General features: G+C 41.5%; 1 protein-coding gene across 2 annotated transcripts in view; it reads right to left on the bottom strand.

Moving 5' to 3' along the window:
- znrf3 (zinc and ring finger 3) overlaps positions 1-19,696 on the bottom strand; it is a 61,860-nt gene extending 42,164 nt beyond the window's left edge. For both annotated transcript variants that reach the window (XM_086075225.1, XM_086075226.1), the window contains exon 1: positions 19,170-19,696. In XM_086075225.1, the coding sequence (XP_085931351.1) occupies positions 19,170-19,508 (339 nt within the window). In that variant the 5' untranslated portion in view covers positions 19,509-19,696. The remainder of the gene's footprint in view (positions 1-19,169) is intronic.
- Positions 19,697-23,920: the final 4,224 nt, after the last annotated feature.

Below are 23,920 nucleotides of genomic sequence, written 5' to 3'. Positions count from 1 at the left end.
GGCCTCGCCAGGGGGTGCCAGGAAGCGCTCGGGAGGATGCTTTTACAGTAGTGGGCGTCCAGACTAGGATTCAGGCCAGGTTCGCAAACTAAAGGCTTGAAAAAAGTCAGACGCAATTTGTGGCTAACAGAGTGGACGAGGAACATTTGACTATGACAACAAAATTTACAGGGATTACCAAATTGTGGTCCGATTAAAATGGTAGTCCCGAACCATCAGCCAACTTCGGCGTCATGTTCTTCCAAAATGTGTCGTGTAGGCAGAAAAAAAAAAAGCTTGGCTAGCTTCGAAATTGGAGTGTTTTGGGGTGAATCCCAAAGTAAGAGTAGCCTAAAATACCAGTTCCTGATTTTTTTTTAGTTAACACAAACCTCAACGTCAATAAAACACCTATTAACAAAGAGCGTGAAGAGATAAAAAGTCTACACACCCATGTTGAAATAGCTGCTTTTTATGGTATACAGCAGGGTTTACCAATTCCGGTCCTCAAGGTCCGGAGTCCTGCAGGTTTTAGATGTTTCCGCCCACTAGCGCACCTGATTCATATAATCAGCTCATCAGCATGCCTGATAACGATCCTGGTCTTAAGTATCAGGTGTGTTGGTAGGCGGAAACATCTCAAACTTGCAGGACTCCGGACCACAAGGCCCGGAATTGGTGAACCCTGGTATACAGTAATGGGACCAAGACAATCCATTAAAACGTATTTCCCCACTATCAAATAAAAAAAAAAAGAGGGGAGGTAAAAACAAACTGGTTTGATAACGTGTTGCACAAGTGCACACACCCTCTTATAAATGAAGACGTGGCTGGCTATGTTCAGAATTTAGCATCACATTGAAACTTGTTAAATGGGAGTCAGTAAACACCTGCCGCCATTTACAACGCCTCTCCCTAAATAAATTACGGTGGGAGCACTTGACAGAGAGGGTAATTTTTCTTTCTTTTTTAAAAATATATTAATGAAGAAGAAGAATAAAGGGTTACAGCAAAAAGGGCATTTTTTTCTTTCCAGGGAAAAAGGTCAGGTGCTTGAGTGCCACTTGGGGCATGTGTGCACGTGAGGGACGCCAGGTGCCCCGAGGCCCGGGTTTGGATCCGTGCCACGCAGCCATTCAATCCCTCCGTCGACTCTGTCAAGCCACACCAGAGCCTGCGGACACGAGTTTGGGATTTTTCGACATTCCGCTCACAAGGGCGGACGACCTTCCAATTCATCAAATTCCAAATTCAGTGTCATCAATGCGTCAGCGCCACAAAAAGCACACTTGTAAAACAACCAGTCGGCGTGAAATTCGTCCCCCGATTGCATACAGTGGCGCTCTGTTCTTGGGGTCGCCCCTCCGCTGACGACTGTTTATGAAGTCATTGTGGTCCTGAGGGCAAGGCCCGCCACCGGGATTCTTCGGAACATTTGTTTAGCGGCGGGCCCAGTGCGCTGCGCTGCACAAATGTCGCATTGTTCCTCCCCCAGTTCTCTCTGCGGCCATGGAGAATGAGGGGAAACTGGGGGGGAATAAGCCCCCGAGGAGTTAAACATCAAACCCGCTTTACACGCCAGCACTTCCTGCAGACGGCGATACAAAAGGTAATGGACAACTTTGTACAGATTACAACAAGGGTGCGCGCAAAGTATGGCCCCTGATACGGCCCGCTCCGCCGATCTACATAATCAAGAGTCCTGGAACATTTCTTGCAAAAATATTGACTTTTTGGGGGGAGGGGGTTAACCACAATATTAATCACAAGATTTACTTTCATGTATTTTGGTTGTCATTTTTCATTAAATATTGAATAATAATAAGTGAATCTTTTAAAAAAGGTGAAAAAAATCTGTAACATTTTAAAACATTTGTATATTTTATCCCCTAATTAAATATAGGTTAGTTACTTCTAACTAAAGTAAACATAATTAAAAAATAAAAATAATCAACACTGCATGTATACAACATCATATCGATTGTTAATTAATGAAAACATAATTCAATTAAAAAATGACAATACATTTAAAAAATAACTTTTTTATTAAAATCATGTATTAGTCTTATATATAACAAATATTAAATACAGTTTAGTATTTAAAATAATTTGCATATTTTACATACATAATTTAAAAAAATATTTAGAATTTTTTTTATTGGTTAATTAAAAATGAGAATGATTTATTCATCAATATATTAAAAAAAAAAGTTTCATCAATTCATAATCGAAAAGGATCTATTTCACATATAATAATATTTTAAGGTTGTTGTTTTTTTTGTTTTGTTTTTACTTTGCCCATCTGTCCATTTCAAAAATTCAAAAGTGGCCCTGGAGCACCAAAGTCCCCCCCCCCAACTCCACTAGATGAGATCAATGTGCAGTGGATGGGGGGGGGTGGAAGGTCCAAACTAATTATCCAAGCCAAAGCAAAGCAGCTCTTCTTGCCGCGTCACGACTTTGCCGTTTTGAAACGGCCCCGAGGGATCCGCGTTATTTGATTTGTTTTTATGAGACAAGCAAAGCACTTAGCTGCTCCTAACCTCCGGGGGCATTTGGCTCCACTTCTGAGGGGGCCGCAGGTTGCGAGCGCTCTTCTGAGGAGGGACAGACACGGCAAACACACACACACACACACACACACACACACACACACACACACCACGCCCGCCCGCCCCCACCCCTCCGGAGATGCAAAAACAAGCTGGGACAACTATGCAAAGCGGGCCGATTGGAGAGAGGACAGATTTCGGCTGAGCTTTTCGAGCTCTGTGTGCCGACCTTGGGGGCTCTTCGTGTACACGCCTACATCTTTGAAAGTCAGTTTTTGAGCTTATATAGACAAATGCATGCATAGTATTGTCTATATATTGAAACACGATTCTTGTTGCTGCTCACAATTATGCTCATACTGTTTATACTATTGATATATTGTATGTATAGTTTTTCTGCATCATATATAGTCTGCATAATATAGTGCAGGGCAGTGACGTGAGGTGAGCTCTATGTTTGGGTCGGCAGGACACACACCAATTACAAATGTGTGTATCGGCAGGCGAGTGTACAACGTATCCTTGGGTGACCATATTTTCATTTCCAAAAAAAGAGGACACTCAGCCCGACCCCGAGATCCTTGATACTCAGATACAACTATTTGAACATATTATTCATTTATTTTTGTTGCCAATATAATTGTGCAGATCTCAGACCGATTGGCACTTCAAGTAGTCCATGTGTCCTACTTCTGCACGAGGAATTCCAATGTAATGAAGGGTCGGACTCGGTACCTCCCCAGGGGAACCCGTGCGCGACTTGAAAATGGAATCTGCGCTCACATCCCGCGGCCTCTCTGGTGGGAGGACAGGGTGCGGATCAAAGAGGGTCTGTGAAACTTTTTGAAAAAAGGAAGCGATCGGGGATAGCACTCCAGTGTGTGTGTGCGTGCGTGTTTATGTGTGAAGAGTACACGCTCTCATCATGCATCGCGTGTGCAAGTCCCATCGCCTTCTTGGACCATTTACAGCTTCTCCAGCTTCTTTTGGTTAATAATTAAAAAAAATAAAAAATAACATGAAAGCCCAAAAGCTACTCGCTCAGGCCATTAGGGTCCCCTGGGGTTGTGCCGCTAACATGTTAGCGAGTGACTCACACAGTCCAGTGAGCAGTTGCTATTTTCCTTGGCCAGCTTCGAGGGAGTGATGGAACGTTTTGTAGCGGCCACGGCGGTTCCTTCGCTACCTTAACCTTCCTGTTATGTTGTGGGTGGGATTGGCCCGTTTGAAAGACGTTTTATAGCGAGACCTTGTCGCACAAGTGCCGCAAAACTTTGTTGATTTAATGCTTTGTGATGCAGGCCAAATTTTGAGGGAATGAGTCAGCGTCAGGTACAGCGACGCTCGAACGAAGTGGAAAGAATATACTGCGAATGCAGTCAATGACCTTTCAGTGTTTTTGTAGCCACTTTTTGTTCGAACGTGGTGGGTTTGTATTCTGTATCATATTAAGAATAAAATAATAAGATAAAACAACAACAATGTATGCAATGGAACGGGTTGGCGCTCGTATCCGCAGCTACGTGTCTGACGACGACAACAGAGTCCCTTTTGTCAAGATGGCCAGAGCGCCAAAAAGAGAGGGACGGCCTGTCATCACCGCCACAGAGTTCTCTATTCATACTCCTCCAAGACAAAGACCAAAAGCACGCAGCGACCAATCCGAGGCATTCCAAGAATCCGCTTATCAAGCATGCCATATCATTTTTAGGCTTTTTTTGCACACCTGTGCCTTCTCTTCCCCGTCGTCGGCGCTCTCTGATGCCGCCGCTGAGGTTGCGTCAGGCTGTGTGAGGTGCAAAGTCAGTATGTCGGACCAAATATGATCACCACCACAGTGCACAAGAGAAATAAATAGAAATAATCCAGAGTCCTAATTCTTGGAGGGGGTGGCTAAATCGGTGTCCGATGATTCACGCAAGTGAGTCTCCCCTTCCCCATAATATAAAAAGGTGAGCATCTTCGTTCCCATTGGTGGATAATAGTAGTGTTTCTCCACCTTTTTGGAGCCACGACAAAATTTCGAGGCACACCAAGAAAGAAAAAAAAAAAAACCTGACTACCTTAAACGCTAAAGCCGTTTTAGTTTTTAACGCTTATATTATATCTATTGAACAACAAGTTCACATAACTTGGAAAAGCGCAAATATTCTTACAGGCGCATTATGCACATTATAATCAAACTATATAAAAGATATTGCCAATGCTAAGAAATATGCAGTGCTTAATTCTATCATGGCCGACGTTGCTAGAACTACTACTCCATTTTCCTCCTCAAAATCATCAGCTTGCACATACTTTTGTACACTTTCAATGAAGAGAGTATGGAGATATATCTTCCGTTGATAATTCTACACATTAAAAGACATGTTTAATGCTTGCATCATTCACGTACAAATGTTAAACAACTGCACACCGTTTCTCACTTGGTGCTCCCGACAGACCTCGACTCCATCCCTTCCGGTCAGTGTGATTTGCCGAGACTGCATATTTTTTTCAACACTTTTCACATGTTTAGCATTCGTGAAATCAGAGAAATAGAATTGCTGCCGCTATTAATCACACTCGGCGAAGTAGGCGAGTGTGTCGCTAAGACTTACCGGTCGGTATCTTTTCTTTCTCGCTCGTTATGGTGCTTGTGGAGTCGGGATGTTAATGGTGCTTGGTGGAACAGAATTGTCACCAAATTGCCCTTTTTGGGCAAATCGCTACTCTTATTTTGATTAATGTCACTCTTGTCCAAATTGTCAAACCCGCACTCGAAGGCGAGGTCACCACACACTTTTATTGTGACGAGGTCAGACAACAACAGTGCCGCTAACATGACATTTTTCAGAGCCAGTCACCGCCCAACGTCTTGTAAGCTTACTTCAAACCTTGAAACTAATAAATGAATTGTAACGCAACGCATTTCACATACAATAACAACGTTTCAAATATTGGGAGAATAATTCGTTAGATTATTCCGTTTATGAAAAAAAGAACAGAGTTAGTTTACCCCTCGTTATTTCCAACACTGGTTATTGCCAATTAGTTGGAATTGGACAATTTCCCACGGCACACAGTGGTTGAGAAACACTGCACTATAGAACCAAAAAATAGAAATAATGCCAAGTGGGGACAGTTGCAGTAATCCAGCGTGATATAGCGAAGCCTTTGATAAAACGAAGCCTTGGGACGAGCAACAGAGGTTACCGCAGTGCAACACTTTTGTCCTTTTCTGCCAGCTGTGAAAATTCCAGGTCTTTTGAAAAGCTTGGGTGTGTACGCTAATGGGTTCAAAATGAGCGTCCCTGGGCCCACGCGGCTGTTTATGGCCAAGCGTTTGAAAACAGTCGGCGCAAGTCCACGTGCTGCTAACGAAAACCGCGCGCCTAGAAGGGTATGCTAGCACGGCGTTTCTGAACCTTTATTGAGCTGAGGCCCACATTTTACATGGGGGAGAAGCTCCAAGGCATGAATATGTGCTCCTCACATAATGCTAAGGATGTTGGGGTTTGGAGCTTAATGACAAAAACTAACACGGATGTCTACTTATATGCATCTGAATGATGGATTTTCTTTCAATTTTGTGAATTTTGAAACGGGTTAGGATAACTTAGACACAATACTGTCCTTGTATATTCATGATATAATCTGTTAAATTTGACTATCTCATAGTTAACGTCTTTACACTGTACAATTGAATTCATGGTTATGACTATGTGATAATCTCATTAAAATAAAAGCAATATAAAACTAAATACCAATAAAAACGATTAAAATCTCATTCACGATTAGCTACACTTCAATGAGCCTGGTTGTATGTTGTATTCCCACAGTGTGACGTTCTAAAGCATGTATAATGAAAAAAGTCATTGTTAGTACACAGACAGTTGTTGTCCACGTATTATTGGATAAAATAATCTGGCAACGAAGCAGCTGGCCTCGTTGCTCTATCCTGCGGTCCTGTTGCCGTTTGTATGAATATATTAAGGCTAGCGGCGATCAGATTAGCCGAAGCTAGCAGTATGACGCCAACGTCACGGCATCTTGTTTTTTGTTAGGTTGTATCGCTAATGAAAGTAATTCGGTTCAAAACAAAAACAAAAATAAACACTTTTGGGCCATTTTCGGTTTAGAAATTTAGACTAGTTCAGCCAGGGCAGCGTCAGGCCACCATTAATATCAAACCTACTGTATCAGCATTAGATTTCTTTTGTAACCAAACATGTCTGATTTTAGAGAGATGAACGAGTATCATTAACCGCACCATAACCTAAAATCTGAATTGTAACAAGGACACGCACACTTTTGGGGTGACTTAAAATAAAACAAAACGTATTTTGGGGTACAAAACAAGCATAGGTTGCAAAAAACTAGGAAATAATCTCTTTTCTGGAAATACGCGAACTTGAAGGTGAACTTTTCCACCGGCTGATAGCATTGGATGCACAACCCCCTCAACCTCCCCCCCTCCCAGCTCATCTCGGTGGCCCGGCGCGGTGTCCGCTGATAACAGCAGCGCCGATAAGAGGAAACACAAGCTGCCATGAGGAACACATTGACGCCAGGAGAAGAAGAAGCAGCAAATGAGAACATCAGCCCGGCGGCAATGAGAAGACGGAGGAGGGACTTTTGGGGGGGAAGAGTCTGAGAATGATTACAAGGGTGCATGTGAAAGTTTGCCGAGAAGCTCGGACAAAAGAAACCTACACAAGTGGAAAAGCTGACCTGAAGGCGAATACTGCTAAAATACTGCATATCCTCGTCCTACTAATATACGCAATCAGTCATCCACTTAACGCCTCCCTTTATAACCATGAGTTATTAAGGGTAGTTAACTGTATTGACCTCGGTTCATAGCTGCATATTAAATACATTGCCCATTTAAACTCAGTTGGCAACCAAAACAGCAGCACCTACTCAAGCACGTAAACTGGCTTTTAGGTAAATTAAAGCCAAATTGCCTTTTTGGCAAGTATTAAAGTTGAGGTTACTGTAACGCTAAGGAATTTGCCCCAAAATGGCTGACTTCATATTCAATTTTGACCATGGGTTCTAGACTTCTATGTTTCCTATTATGCTTGACATGTCATGTCATGGCAAAAAAGCTCGTCAAATTAACCTCGTCCATCTGGTCGAGTAAACCTGCTTCCGATTGGAGCTCGTTTGGGCGAATTTCTTAGTACGAGTTGGCCAAAGTATAAGCCTTGGAATTGGTCCCACAATTGGTTGCGTTGAAACCAAAATGGCTGACTTCCTGTTCAATTTCAGACATGGGTCAAGAGACGTTTTTGTGCATCCTGTTAATGATAGCCAGGCCCACCCACCTTCGTGTCGAACAGTCCAAGTGGTTTACTTTCCAGTGGCCACTACAAAACGTGTTTTTAGGGAGTCAAATCACCAATGGAAGTATTTTGTGACTTTGTTGCCACCCTGAAAAATAAAAGGGGGGGGTGGAGGGTGAAAGCATGAATGTAAATAAATGGGAGCTGTTGACGTGGGCCCGGAGTGGAGAGGACAGGTGCCGCCACGACCTCCCCTTTCTCGGGACGTATGCATCCCATAGCGGTGTCCCATTTCAAGATGGGGACAAACCAGTTGGTCCGGCCTGGGTGCAGTGGGAGCGCAACACCCCTCAGCCCCCGATTTTCCCCACCCTCCGATATGCTCTTCTCGAACCAAACGTTATGTTTACTTAACAGGAGTGTAATCAAAAATACATTTAAATCGGATCTATAAGGGCGGAGCCTTTCGCCGTGGGTGATCCCTCCCGCTGGCCGGCGGTCAAAGCCGAGTGAGCGAGTGTCCCCGTCTAATCCAACAGTTGTCTGGCTCGCCTGAAAGTCACCTTTGAGGCGAGCCACTCGTGTCAGGAATCCGCAGGCTCTTTGCATACCGCAGCGGCCCGGATATCCTCTCGTTAAAAGAGGACCCTCTAAGCCGGGGCCATGTGTTGGGCTGGCTGGGGTGGGCACGGCGTGAAGAAATTTGCAAAGGGGTAGCGGGGGTGGGCTATTGGAGAAGATGCGCAGAATCCTAATCGACCTTTGGCCTCACAGATCTGGCTCTGCGGTGTGGGAGGTATTGATTCTCAAAGTGGGGTCAGTGAACTCCCGGGGTCAGGGGTCAAATTAACAAAAAAATAAATAATGTACATATAAATACTGTACTTTTTTTTTTTTTTTTAAGTCAGCGACACATAGTGATGGGCGAAACAATTAAATGCTCTTCCCCTAGATTTGTACCCTTTATACACATTTCACTTTGTGCTCACCTTGACCACCAGGGGGCAGCACAAAACAGACAGAGACTCACATGAAGAAGAGTTTCACAACTGACGGAGGATGTACAATGCACGTCTGTGTTACGACACTGTTTGAGTTCAAACATCCGTTGTTTATTTATAAGTTTATAACTACCGCAACTTTGATGCTAGCTTGGTTAGCCTGCCTTTAGTGTTTTTGCCTTGTAGCATTAAGCTAGAGGACATTCCAAAGGTCGAGTACTGTGTTTTGTTTTAGATACAAAACTTGCAATTGTCTTTATTTGGCATTTAGTTTGACTCTTTCTAAATTTAAACAGCTTGAATCCACATTTTTTTAAGACTTGCTCGCCCAGCCGTCAAACTGCTGCTCGTTGTGAAGTTTGTGAAGTTGACTACCACGATACAATGCCGAAATCTCAATTTCTCGATAAGGTACAGAGAATTTACTGTACAGTAGCACAGTATTAGTATTTTATTACTTCCCACACCACAGTCCACTTCCACAGTTTTAGCAAAGCTAAGAAGACAACCATCCTAAGAACAAAAGGACTATTTCTAAAAAAAATTCCTTCACATGCGCTGAGAGAAGAGCTATATTTGAGCCTCATGGCCAGCGTTTAATCAGGCGACGTGCAAATGAAAGATTCCCGCCGCACTCCTTTGATCTTTTGTGCGCTTCAAAAGCCAGGCCGCAGTCCAAATGTCGCATTCCGCCGCGTGTTTACTTCCAGATGCTTTTGCGGGATGCAAAGCGTCGCCCTCGGCGTGACAACTTGGCCGTGTCACATGCCTGTGGGATGCAGCAAAGGGCTGCATTGGCCCCCGGCTTTTTCCGTCCTTCCCGTAGTCTTCCCAGCACGCTCTTCTTTGACAAGTCGTCGTTAGCGCGTTTCCATTACACTGCACCCGACAAAAAAATATTTTCAAAGTGGAACAGGCAACCTGTAATAAACCTCAGAGGGGAACAATCACGCAAAGACCTTTCCAACTCGTTGACAAAAAACTGACAGAAACTGGAACAAATGAAATCAATATGCCAGAAAACTGTGAAAGTGAATCAGTACAGGAAATATAGGATTTTAACACCACTAACATAAGAAATTCATAAATGAAACAAAAGAATGGTAGCTATAGTTCAGATGGAGGGTTTCGGGAGGAATTGTACGATAGGGAAACATCAGATTCTGAAGCTAACGTTAGCATTTCTGGTTAATTTAAAAGTTGATTTTATTGTTCAAAATATTAACATCACCGAGTTAAGAGCTTCATCAATTAAACAATGGAATTGTTTACCATGATCCAGACAAAGGCTTTCAGAATAAGTTGTAAGACATGGAATCTTTCATTCTCAAGCTGTTAGCTGTTAGCATTTCTGGTCGTTATCGTAGTTGAGGGTGAGAATGTGTTTAATTGTTTTTACGAACAAAACCTTCCAATTGTGAAGCTAACGTTGGCATTTCTGGTTGTCATCATAGTTAGCCAATGTTAGCTAAGCTAATGTTAGCATTTCTGTATGAACGAAACATTAAAAAAATAAAGAAATCGAGGCTATATCACCACTGAGTTAAGAAACTGTCAAAATATGGCATCCTGACCATCTTGCAGTCCAGGCTTTCAAGATGAATCATAAATATTTTCCAAACCCCCAAGCTATGCCTCGCGGACCGCAGTTTGAGAACCCCTGTGCTAACTGCTTAGGCAACCCAAGACCCAATAAAAACAAAGCAAGGACTCATTCCGGATGGAGATGTTTGCGCTTTTAGCAGTGGAGCGTTTAAGCAAGCAATCGGATTCCCCCCAGGTTTGAACCGCACATATTTCACAGCTCGAGACGACAAAGAGAGATGAATCGCTGCTAAAAATAAGCGCAGTGTATTCCTTATGCAGAGCAAGCTAAATGGCACTATGAATTGTGTTCTGTCTGCGTTCACACGCCAGGAGCGGTTCTGAGACCAACAAAGACTTCGCGATGCAGCACCCCCGCCCCCCCACACACACAAACTTCCCGGCCCCGAATGGCAACGCCGGAGCTAAAAAGGCCGACCTCGGTGTGAACCCTGAATAAATATGAGCGCAGCTGTTGACGCTTATTTAGCGCCCGGGACGGACGGTGATCACAAAGCGGCGAGCGGGCGAGGCGGCTGACAGCTTCAAATAACCTTTGGTAGAGCGAATCCGTCATGAGAGCTGTCAATGAGTTACGAGACGCATCATCCTGGGTGAATTTTTGAAAGCATTTGTACTCGATTTGACATGAACCGGTTTACTAACAAAGCGCGATCACATTTCAGAATGTTACTTTTCAGCGTAATAATCGTTGTTGCTGTTTTTAGCGCCCATGAGAGTTGAAGTTGAAGTTTTTGGCTCGTCCCATCCATCGCAAACCTCAACAACACAGGTGTTTCAAACGATCAGCTAATTAGCAAGGTCTTCATGAAGCCTGGTAACGATCCTCAGCTGCATTGGCTAAGGGAGACATGGAAAACAAGCTGGATAGGACCGGGGTTGAGAACCAGTGCTGTAGGCGACGAATAAGAAGAGGAGCCAGTCAAGTCGCAAGGTAAAGATTTCAGATAGCAGTGCAATCATTCTAATTTCATTAGGTATTCTATAATAATATAGATTTTCTTTTTTGGTCTTGTAATTGTGGATTTTGAGTCCAATATTTTGTTTTTGTTTTTCATCATACTTTTGTACTATTTTGAATATTTTCATTAATGATTGTGTTTTCTATGAATACCTTTTTAAATAAAATGTATGTATATTTCATCCAATATATTTTTTTTTTTCTAACATTTTAGTATTTTTTTTCTACTTTTACCAACATACTTTTTTTTCCAGTTAATATTTTGAAGTATTTTCTAATTTTATGGTCCTGTTTTAGCACGTTTCCATCAGATTATTTCTAATGTTTAGATGTGTTTTCAAAAGTAAAATGACTAATTATACTTATTTAAGTGTAAAGTAAAGAAATAAGACGAAAAAGACTATAAATAATGAAAACAAAAAAAGGGAAAACATGATTTAAAAGACCTTAATCAAAGGTATAGGGGGAAAAAAGCAAAAGTTTTTAACCTGGATTTAAAAGCATTTACACTTGACTTGTGTTGTCAGTTTATTCCATTTGTGTATAGCATAAGAGCTAAATGCAGCTTCACCATGTTTACTTTGAACTCTGAGTTCCACTAATTGGCAATATGACTGAATTATGACTTGGATGTGGACGGCATGATGACATCACGGGCCACTTCGGCGTCGTCGCGTATCACCATCACCTACAACTTTGAAGACTTGGACACCGCCCTCAAGCAACACCCGCCCCCGCGGCGGCACCCGCTTTCAAGTCAGCGCGTGGAGCAATGACGAGTGCGTCACGGCCGCGTGGGGCCTTTCCTCTTCTGCCCCGCCTCCACTCCGGCCTCGCCTCGCCTGATCCTGCTCAGGCGGCACACATTCATGTGCTTTAGACCCCGCAGCATGACTCCCCCATCCAGCAACTATTCGCCCCTGCGTGCCCACCCGGTTCAGGGTTCAGAGGCTGAGTGGGAGGAAGACCGGAACCTCCAGCAAGGGGAGGGTGAAGAGGGGATTGGGGGACACCGGGAAGTTAGCCGCACGCTGTTTGGCAGTCCATTCTTTGAATACAACTCCAAATATTTACAAATATTGGTATTTTTCAACTAATACGTGAATATTTTTCCTGAACATTTGTGACGTTTTCAACTAATCTTTTTGTTTCTTAATACTTGTGTATTTTGCAGCTAATATTTCTGTATTTGTTTTTCCTTAATATTTGGATATTTTTCATCTCTTATTTTGTTTTTCATTATTTGCATATTTTTCATCCCATTTTATTTGTTTTTCCTTAACATTTGCATATTTTTCCTTAATATTTGTGTATTGTTAACTGATATTTTCCTCTTAATATTTTTGTATTTTTCAGCTAATATTTTTGTATTTTTCAGCTAATATTTTTGTATTTTTCAGCCAATACTTTAGTAGGAAGGCTAACCAGGTGGCGTATTTATTCCCTGCTGTCTGAACACACCCGATCCATCAACTTCGTTGGGTTCCAGCCCGAAAGGCTCCGGAAGCACCTCCAAGGTCGGACAGATATAAGAGTACATGAATACGATCAACTACGGTCCCGTTAAAACACACAAACTAGGCCATGGGGAGCATGTATGACTTTCAAGGTGGTGGTCGTGATTGGTATCCACAAAAGACGCACTTCTAAGACACACGAGGCTGATGATGCAACGACGTACACAAAAGAAAAGAACTTTGCCCCTCATGTTCTTGAACTTGAGGAGCGAGCGGACATGCGATAACACAGGACTCTCCGTCAGCCTGTCCATTGGCCCAAAAAAAAAAGAAAAAAAAAAAAAGCACAACAATAGAGGAGGCCGGCATCGTGGTTAGTCAGCACATTCCCGGCCTACAACAAAGCGCCGAGCCGCTAGCAGGCATTGTGGTGGCGTGACCGTCCACTCCCACACCACTTTGTTTTTGGACCCCCCTCCCTCACGAAAATGTGGCGATGAAACAACCTTTTGACTATGTTTCATTAAACACAGAGAGAGACACTAAAAGTCAAATGGATCCCAAACAAGCGGGGCCAAAGACGGCCGATGTTCAAAACAACTACAGTGTTTAGAGGACACAATGTATAATTAATAATGAATCGGATATTGTTTATTGTAACAGATTAATGTATTGCTTGCGTTTGTGAAAAATACATGGGAAGAGGACCTTGAAAAAAAATAATCGCATGTTAAATCACTCAATATTGAAGGAAAAAAAAAAACTAAATATTTATCTTTCTCTAGATTTGTATATTTTTGTTGTGTTTTTCGTATCTCATCATAGGACAAAATACTACCACAAAAATCAATATTACCTGCGAAATACACAGATTTGACCCAGAAACAAAAAAATCATTACAGTGACAATACAAACATTAGTTGAAAAACAGAAAAATACCAAATAAAAAAATATGCTGAAAAACTATAATATTAGACCCAAATAAATAAAACAAAAAAGATTAGGGAAACATAAATAAATGACACACAAATGTCTGATGATAAAAAAAAAATATGCTAGAACCAAAATTACAAATATACGTGGAAAAAGTCCACAAATATTGGATAGAAAATATTTGCAAAAAATATTATGTGAAAAATAAACAAATATTAGCAAGAATACAATAAATATTAAAAACATTCGCAGAAAACTACACGAGACTGAAAATAGAAAGCAATTAGCTCAAAAATACAAAAAAATATTAGAAATTTGGATACAAACATTAGGCAAAATAATAATTTACAAAAAAATTGACAAGGAATCAAAAAAATCATGACTCTAAAAAAAATATAAAAATGTTACTTGAAAATATAAAAGACAAAAAACACAAATGTAAGATGCAAATTTCTCCGAAAATATTTGATCCGAATAACACAATTAATGAGAGAGTGTCAGTTACTAAACAAATGAAAAGTTTCTCTGACGTTCGTAAGTCCCGTTTCTGTTCCATCGTCATATTGAGCCAAGCAATTCCCAACCAGCCGACGTCATGTTGTCTCCGTCACACAGCAAATTAGTTGAGTCACATTTTGAATCAACAAGAAGGCGTTTATTTGCATTCCAGTACATAGCCAGGCCCCGACTCCACCTCTTTGCTGGGCACCCTAACGTTTTGGTGTCAAGTCATCACTGCGAGCAAGTAATAAAGTAGTGGAAAGCATCAGCTGAGGTCATGCGCTGACAAATTTGCGGCGGCATCAAAAGGAGTGGGGGCATGGGAGAGGGGGGGGGGGGGGGGTGGGGGGGGCGATGTCTGGGATTGACTTTGGCCCGGACATTAAAGTCAAATCCAGCTGCGAAACGGAGAGCGCAGTCAGCTAGCTCCAGACTTTCGCTCGCGTACCGCCGCCGCCGCTACTGGGAGTTGTCCCGCTCCCTGGCACCTCCCGTCTGGGACGGGCCCATTACGACCCAGCTTTTGGGCTTTCCAGCGTGCGGCGAGCGGGAGAAAGAGCGCTGGATGCCTTCTCAAACCGCCAGAGCTGTCATTATAGTCTAAAAGCGGCGCCACACAAGTCCTGCCAGCTCCAAAAGGTATAGCGGCGACGGCCACGAAGCTTAACCTCATCAGCCTCATTGCTTACGCGTCAAAAGCAAGAACTGCAGCCCGGACCATATGGATTTTTTTGACGCCGATTCCGATAATTGGCTGACTTAATTTCCGATAACCGATTAATCGGCAGACTAATTTAAAAATATATATAATGATTCAAATAATTTCTATTAGTGTCCCTGAAAATGGTAAAATGGTGAAAATGAATTAGGCAGAACATTTGACTGTTGTAAAATACTTTGTCCTTTAGTATTTAACTTTACAACAGAGAGAAAAATTTGCTAAAATTTGGCATTTTTGCCAATTTTGTCCTCCGTTTTAGGGATGGACGAGTAGCGATTGGATGGGCTGATATTCGATTGCTGATGGTAGGATTACCACAAGCAAAAAATATTGCGGTATACAGCTCTAAAATGACCTTTTGCTTTTTTTCAATATTTTTGATAAATACAAACTGCATTTTTTCCATTAAAAAAAATATTTTGCACTTTTAAACAAAAAATATAGAATTATTTAGTACAGAAGAAACATGTATCATGTCAACTTACATTGACATTCTTTTTCTGTTTCAACTTTTCTTAGTAAGTCACAGTGTATCATCAGTGGTCAACTATTTTTAGAACAGACCCACAGACTACTCATGTTGTCCTTGGGACCAACTATAACCCATTGGCACCATTTTTATTTATTTTAGGACAATGCACATTAATCAGAGCAAAAGGGCATTCTTACTACCTACTTGCACAACAGAAATAAACAAAAAACAGCTAAAAATGATCTACAGTGTTAAAAAAAAAAAGTCATTGGCACACCCACATACTTGTGTATGCATCTTTCGATTATAAAATTGCGCTTCTCGCCAGTTATTAATGACACCCACCACTTAGCAAAATAGAAATAACCACAAATACAAATTGTCCACAGAGTCAAAAAAATATCCAAGATATGTACACTACTAGTCATGTGTGTATGCAATCTAAGTGTCATGTTACAAATGTGACTGCTCCTCTCACTAGTTATGAATGATAACAGCCGCCTTGCATAATAGAAATAACCCCAAAAAATACAAATAATCCACAGAGTCAAAAAAACAGTCCAAGGCATGTGCATTCATGTGCGCAGAAAATGTATGATTAATACCACCAAAATCATCTCGGCAATTACTCATGTTAACTAACCACCACTTTGCAGAATACAAATAAACAGCAATCCACACATTCAAAAAATAGTCTATTGCATGTGCAGAATTCAACTAGAAATAATCCACACAGTCAAAAAACAGTCCACGGTGTGTGCAGTCATAACCAGTGCAAGTGTCATATGATTAATGTGATGGCTCCTCTCACTTGTTACACCTTGCAAAATAGGAATAACTCAAAGCAATCCACAGGGTAAAAAAAAAAAAAAAAACAGTATGAAATTAACAGAACAAGGGAACCATCCCATTGAAAAGCCTGCCAAGGGCTCCTCAGTCTCCACTTTGCTGCACATTGCCCTGAGTGGCTGGAATCTGTGGTGCGTTCAAGGCCGCGTGTTTTCCCGCAGGTTACCCACGCCGACGTGTGCATAAACATCCCGAGAGGTCACTCCGGACAACCCAAAGATTTTCTCTCCAGCCGCGTTCTACAACAACAGCGTCGCTAACTATACTCTTCAGGTCATCACATGCATCAATCATACGCATGCAAAAAAAAAAAAAAAAAAAAACTGAAAGAAAAAACTGTGTCATTATAAGCGGAGAGCAAACACGGGCCGCCTCCGAGCGGTCGCCGGCTACGCTAGGGCAAACCTAAATAGACTGCGTGCGGTTTTCCAACGTAAAGCCGACGTCCGGCACTCGCGCGTGGTCGCCGGGCGGCGCCAAAACGGCCACGAAGGAGGAGAATCACGAGCGGCGGACATTTTTTTTATCCCGCCGTGTGTCACTCACGCGATGATGATTAATTTTGTGGATGCAGAGGCTTTGAAATTACGCACACATGCTGCATTAGTGGCGTACACATTACATATGATGTCAATGTGGTACATAACCATGAAATCTTTTGTAAATTTCAGGCATATAGACCGTAAATAAATATGTAAATATGCCACATTGACAGTGAATGTGATCTAAATATAGTACATTTAATATGTACATTAGAGACATATTACTATTAAATATGGCGAATTGTTCTTGTTGCCTATTTGGATTGTCTATGTAGATTTATGATGATTAGAACACTTGAAGTATTTAGTGTTTTATATTATCACTATGTAGTGGTTCATTACCATTATTAAGTTTAGTATGAATATGGACGAATATAAATTACAAAAATATTGAGAACAACACTTATGAGCATGATGAGAATGGCATTAGGCGCTCATTGGCTTTTTTTTTTTTTTTTTGCTTCTTGTTGTTATTGTTCAAATACAATATATTAAATATGACATCGATATGATGCGTCAGACAAGGTGAATATAATAAGAATATTGTGGAATATGGTGTCAAAATGTTACATTCTGGTAGTGTTGTTCCGAAACCGTTTTTTGGGGCCCCGATACCGATTCCAATAGTACCGGCCGATACCGTATCGATACCTAGGTTGTTGTTTTTTTTTCAACATGAAAAAGCTGCCTTGCCATTGGTTGAAAGCATATCTTGGCTCGGCATGCAGTGAACACGTCACACATCAGGGAATGTCGTGCACAAGCAAGACACAAGATGCTGCCTCCAAAGTCCTATATTAGTGTCGGAAATAATGATATCGGCTTGTTAGTACTTGCCGATGCCACTGTTTTAATGCAGTATCGGGGTTAGGATTATGATGTAAATATGCTAACGCATATGTGTATTGTCCTTAAACACAATTTAAATATGGTACAGAGACATTAAATGTGGTGTAAATATGCCACAGGCAACAAGAAACTAGTTTCACGTGACGGTTTACATCTGATCTGTGCAGAGATGTAAACAGACCAAATTGTTCCTACATGGGCACGTAATTGGGCACCTGCAGTGAAGCTGCTAAACTATGCTAAGCTAAGCTAAGCTAAGCAGAGCAAAGCACTCGAAAAAATGCTCTACACGCTCACAAAAAAAAACGTCATTCCTTTACATTGTTGTTGTTTGCACTTGCTGGTGTGTTCAATGCGGTGTTTTCTACAGTTTCCAGGCCTTTTCCTCCTGTTTCTTAGCATACCCTGACCTACATTTCAAAACTGTGCAGGTATGTTCTCCATACATGCACCCAAGTCAAACATCAAAGCATTACGACAAACATTACAACCATTTCAAAGCCTTATCTGCCCTGCAATCGAGCTTCCGATCAAATATTTGTAAAGCAACATCCGAGATTTACGAGGCACTTTCAACGCAATGGTGGCCAAGTCCATGAGGCAAGAAAAAAAAAAAAATAGAAAGTTACTGCAACAAAAAGTCAAGCATGGTGCGTTCAATGCAAATATGGTCAATTATTTGAGGTAGATATGTTAAGAAAATAATTATGATACATTAGATGTTTATAATAATAATAGTAGACATTGAATAATTAAATGTGGATAGACATCACGTGATGTCAATATGCTACCTTCTAGGCGCATTATTGTTAAATAGAATGGTACATTTGAGGTGTATTGACAGTAAAGATAAGATAAATATGTAAATTAAGAGGTGTAGTCTCGCCTGGCAGTCAAGTCATTAAATATGATGCACTACATTACAAGCATTGCAACGATGATCAACTCCACAATCCGGCCTCTAATCAAATATTTGAAGAAATAAGAATACAGTTCTAACATCCGAGGTTTACGAGGCACTATCAACGCAACGACAGCAGCAAAAAAGCGTTTCTTTGAACAAGCTCAAATTAAAACTAAACCTTGCGCACCTGAACGCACCATGATGTTTTCTGTGTGCAACGCCGGAAGTAGACCCCCCTAAAAAAAACTTCAAAACAACAAACTTTTTCTTTCTTTCTTTTTTTTTGCACCACGCAAAACACCCCGTGCGTGCACCCAAAGTGCACAAACCACAAAAATAAACTTGACAAACTATTCGTGGGATAACAAACGAAAAAAAAGTTGCCAGCGTGAATGAATTCCACCAGATAGGAGCCATCTTGTGACCGCATTGGGGCTGCAAAGTAGTACCATCCTCACACATACACACACAAACAAGCATGGATGGGCACGCACGCGCGAGCGCACGCGCTCCTGTCAACCTCCGCCAAGGTAAAGTTAGAAAGCAGCGTGTTTCGAGACACTTGACACGTACTTGGACGATCTCCCCCTCGGCGCTGATGGTGGCTCCAGCCTTGGAGAAGCGTCCCTGCAAGCCCGTCGTGTACGTGGTGTAATCCCCGTTGGCACTGGACTCGAACAGGACCACCTCCACATAGGCCGTATCCTTGGCGAGGGCGACTCGGGGCTCGGCGGCCAGCACGGCGGCGAGGAAGAGCAGCGCCGCCGCCGCCGACGAGCCGGGATGGTGGTGATGGTACTGGTGAGGGTGGTCCCGCTCCGAACCGCCCCGCCACGGTGCCACCACCGTCGGCATCAGCAGCAGCATCGTCCTGGTAGTCGTCCGGGTAGTCGCGGTAGTCGTCGTTATCATCTCGCCGGCTGGATCAGCGGCGCCGAGCGGAACGGCATGTCCGACGCGAGGCGAGCCAGTGGTGCGATGCGCCGATATATGATTTTTTTTTTCCTTTTTTTTTAGGGGAGGGGGGGGATAAGGAGCGAAAATGTGCGGAAACACACCGGGGGAGCGTGTTTAGTTCACCACTGAGAGTCTGTCAATGACACTGGCTGCTGCTCAAGCCTCCTCCCCCTCCGTTCCTCGCTTACCCCCCTCCTCCTCCCCCTTTATTTCTCACCCCTCCCTCCTCCCCCCGCCCTCCTCTACAAAGCGGATCTCCTTTGATCTCAAACACGTGATTTTTTTTCTAACTTTTTTCTTCTCTCCCTCCCAAAAGGCTTCTGGCCCCGCCCCCTTTCACGCTCAAGTGCCAGCACTCGGTTTGTTAAGGAGGCACTCGTCAGCCGGGACGTCACTGGGATAAAGTTTGACTTCGTGAGATGCGCCTTTTGTAATAACAGGAATAGTTTACACATAATATATAATATTTTAAAATAAAATAAAAATATTCATAGTATAATCTTAATTCTAGCTCGATTGTGACCCTTACCTGTCATTCCACCTTAAAAGAAAACTCAACCAAAACGAGACTTATTTCAATCAAATTAACTATTGCCAATTCCAAACATCCGGGTATTTCGAATATTTTCGCACCTTACACGGTGAAAACAAACGGTATGTTGTATTGTTTTAGCCTGACTACAATACAAACCAGGCAGATTGTTATAGTAGTCAAACAACATTTCATCACATTTTGAAATCAAAATAATCCTCACAAATCAAATTAAAACAATCCAAAATTTAATGCTTTTCAATGAGCGGAGAGCGTCCTTTCATCGAGTTAATGCTTCATTCGAGGAAGGCAGGAAGTCTGATTTATCCCACTCTGATTGTCCTCCTAACGATATTAAAACATTTGAGGCTAATCAAACAACAACAAAGATGGCTGATTCCAATCAATTGCCTGTTGTTCTGGTTAACGCAGTCAGTCCAAATCACGTTGGGATTGTGAAGTTACTTCCTTCGAATAAATAATTAATGTAATAAAAAAAGAGATACTTTTGTTTATAATTGTGTAAATTATATTTGCCATTCATGGTTTGTGTCTCTATTGTCGAGTGATGGCCGGTTGGTAATGCCCCCCCCCCCCCCCCCCGACTTCGCAACATGGATCTCCAAGTTTAAAGGGGCATTCCTGTGCACACTTCCTGGTTTGAAGTTGCAAAAGTCTGACTCTATTTTACTTAATTCAGTTTATCATAACAGGAATAGTTCACATATAGACTTCATATTTTGTAAATAGTTGAGCATATAAGCCTTATCACCTTTACCTGCCGTTCTACCTTTAAAAAAAACACTTAACAGAGTTCATTTGCAATTACATTGCTATTAGTGAAGGAGGTCCTCCCTAATTGGGACTCAAAGTTTGACCTAATTCACCTTTTTTTCGTATTGATAATAATGTTTTCCACATAAACTACAATTTGTGTAAAAATGTCAAGAAAAAATTGCTCTTTTTTCTTCCCATTCCACCTATAAAAAAAACCCCATCTACACAGGACAAATTTTCAATCACATTGCTATAGTGAAGAGTTAAGGAGGCTCATTGTGCCACTACTACTACTACAACAACACACTTACTTTACCGCTTTTCATAATTGTTTCAATTATTTTATAAATAAACAATAATAAATATAAATTGGCTTTTTGTGTGGGCGTGTGCGTGTGTGTGTGTGTGTGATTGAGCTTTACCTGTCATTCCACTTCAAAACAAATCACCAGGTCTGGTTTTCAGTCACATTTGCAGGAGGCAGATATTAGTTAAAAAGGCACTCCTTGGTTAGGGAGGCTTACACCGTGCCAAACCTTTGACTTAATTCAGGTCTTTTTCAAAATATTTTTTTCTGAATAATCATCAATCATCATAAGTACAGACAGTTGAAAAGTTCACTCAGGCACAGATGATTCCACTTTTGGGATAACGCTGCCCTCTGTTGCATGACTGAATAAGACACACTTGTTGCAAGGCCACACTGTTGTGCTCTGAGTTTTGAATCTATTTTGGGTAACGGTGCCAACCTTGGCTCTCCTTTCCCACATGTGAGGGAATTACAGTAAGGATACAGTACAAACCCATAAAAAGGATAATTGAAAAAACGTGATTATGCGGGGGAACATTGTATTTGGTATCTGTAGCAATGCTACAAATATGCTAACCGTCACTTCCTGTTTGTGGTATCAACGTTAAACTTATCTCACTTTATCTAAACTTTCTGGAACTTGGTGACATTTTAACATTCAAGATAAACTTAACAAATTGTCATTACCTGTTTTCTAATCAATGCTAAGCTAACTGCTAAATGCATCCATCCATTTACTATCCCGCAGTCACTATTTGCTTATTTTTATTTGTAGCCTATTATCAATGTTAAATTATCACCTACCTTTTTTACGAAGAGGAAAATAATTGGGTAATAATCTCGGTCTGTTTGACGTATAAACGTTAAACTAATATTATCTGTTTCCATCAGTGTTAATTGGAAAAATATATATTTAATGTCCAAAAGCCGCCTCATGCCAAAAAGACCAAGTGCGTAACTTGGCTTGATGAAAAGAGTTTAACAGTATATCTCAACAATTCAGTACGTACATTGTTTTTTTGTTTTTTGTTCAGTCTTTGCACGATTTCAGCAATTATCTTTAGAAACAAATCCCCAAATTTACCTTACATGATCTTTGAGGTGAACTCACGTCTACGCTCGAGTTTCCAGATAAAATGCTGAACTCTAAACCCTTGACTCGTGGTATCAATGCTAAGATGCGCTAAGCTAACTGTCACAGTCACTGCCCGTCTTGTTCTACTCATTATTGATGTCATGACACGTTCCCAGTAGAGTTGGAGTGGTGACATCACGGTAAACATGCAACACGCCACATTGTCATCATGAGAAAATCCTCTCACATCATCATCCCAGGGGCCCCAATAGTGTATCCCACATCCTCCCACCATCCATCCTCCCCTAATTGCTTTATGCAATGACATGCGGCCTTATGGGAGGCCCCTTCTTCATCATCATCATCATCATCATTCTGGCTTCAAGCAATAACGTCAGTTGCAACAAAGGGTCAATTGAGTACTGTTTGAATAGTTACTGTCACTAAGAATAGTGGGCAACAATACAGTGTGTTTAATAAATGTGCAGTTTAAAATCAGTAAGATTTTCACGAGGACAAAATAAATCAATAGGATTCTTGTTATGAGAATGTGAGAATCCTCCAATGTTTGGTTTGAATTTTTGATGAGGACAGTGACAGTTATTACTATCGCTACATATGTACAAAAAGCGATTGGATTATTGTCATGACATCATTAATCCTTTAAAGTTAACAGTGTCAATGCTAAGGTAATTTAAACTAATCTATTTCCAGCAACAATGCTAAGATGGGCTAATTAGCTAAAAGTCAGTCACATCTCTTGGTATTATCAATGCTAAAATAAGATTACTGTCATAGGTAAAGTAGAATACTACCGTAACAATGCTGACTATTACTGGTCCTAGTATCAACACTAAGCTGACAGCAACTGCCACCGGCTATTTATTTATTTTTAAACAATGCTAAAATAATTCGCTTTTAGTATCAATATTAAGCTAAGCTAAATGTGACACGTTCCGACGTCAAATTATTTTATACCCATTGCTAATCTAACACTCAATGTCTGTTTACTGTTGTATACAAAGATAAACTGCTTCAATAAGTTGCATTTTAGCATATTTATTTGGATTTATTTTTGTTTTTGGCACACCAACGCTATAGTTAGCGCTCCACTAAATGTTGTAATTGCTCGCTCTAAGCACCAGAGGGCAACATAGCCGCATGACATATAACTTGCCATTAGGCCGGGAGCCTGCAAGGAAGGAAGGAAGGAAGGAAAAACAATGACAGTATGAAAGTGAGAAGGGATAGATGGATGGGAAAAGGAAGTAGAGAAGCAAGCAAGGACAAAGAAAATAAATGGATGGATGGAATGAAGGACACAAGGATGCATGAATGCAGGAACAGAAGGAAAAAGACAAACAAGGGCAAAGGAAATAAGACATGGAGAGAGGGTCATGGATAGGAACACCAGAAGGAATGGCACACTCACAACCTGCTTTTGAAACCCTAACTCAGTTTAGACCGCCAGTTTCCTTTGAAAGCCATTTGTTTCACCATGGTCGTGTTACTGAGACCCAATAAAGTGTAGGGACAGAGTTGCTGTACTGTACTGTCCATACAGAGGCTGTGGGAAACCCGCAGGCCCAGCAAACAACATCCCAGTGCATTGTGGGTCGGGAGCAGAATGTGAAAAGAAGTAAGGTAAACAAAATGAGCCCCCCCTTATTTCT

This window comes from Leptonotus elevatus, chromosome 5, assembly GCF_054856555.1.
Source record: "Leptonotus elevatus isolate MCC_2025b chromosome 5, RoL_Lele_1.0, whole genome shotgun sequence".
Taxonomy (NCBI): Eukaryota; Metazoa; Chordata; class Actinopteri; order Syngnathiformes; family Syngnathidae; genus Leptonotus; species Leptonotus elevatus.
This window is presented reverse-complemented; position numbering and strand designations above follow the sequence as displayed.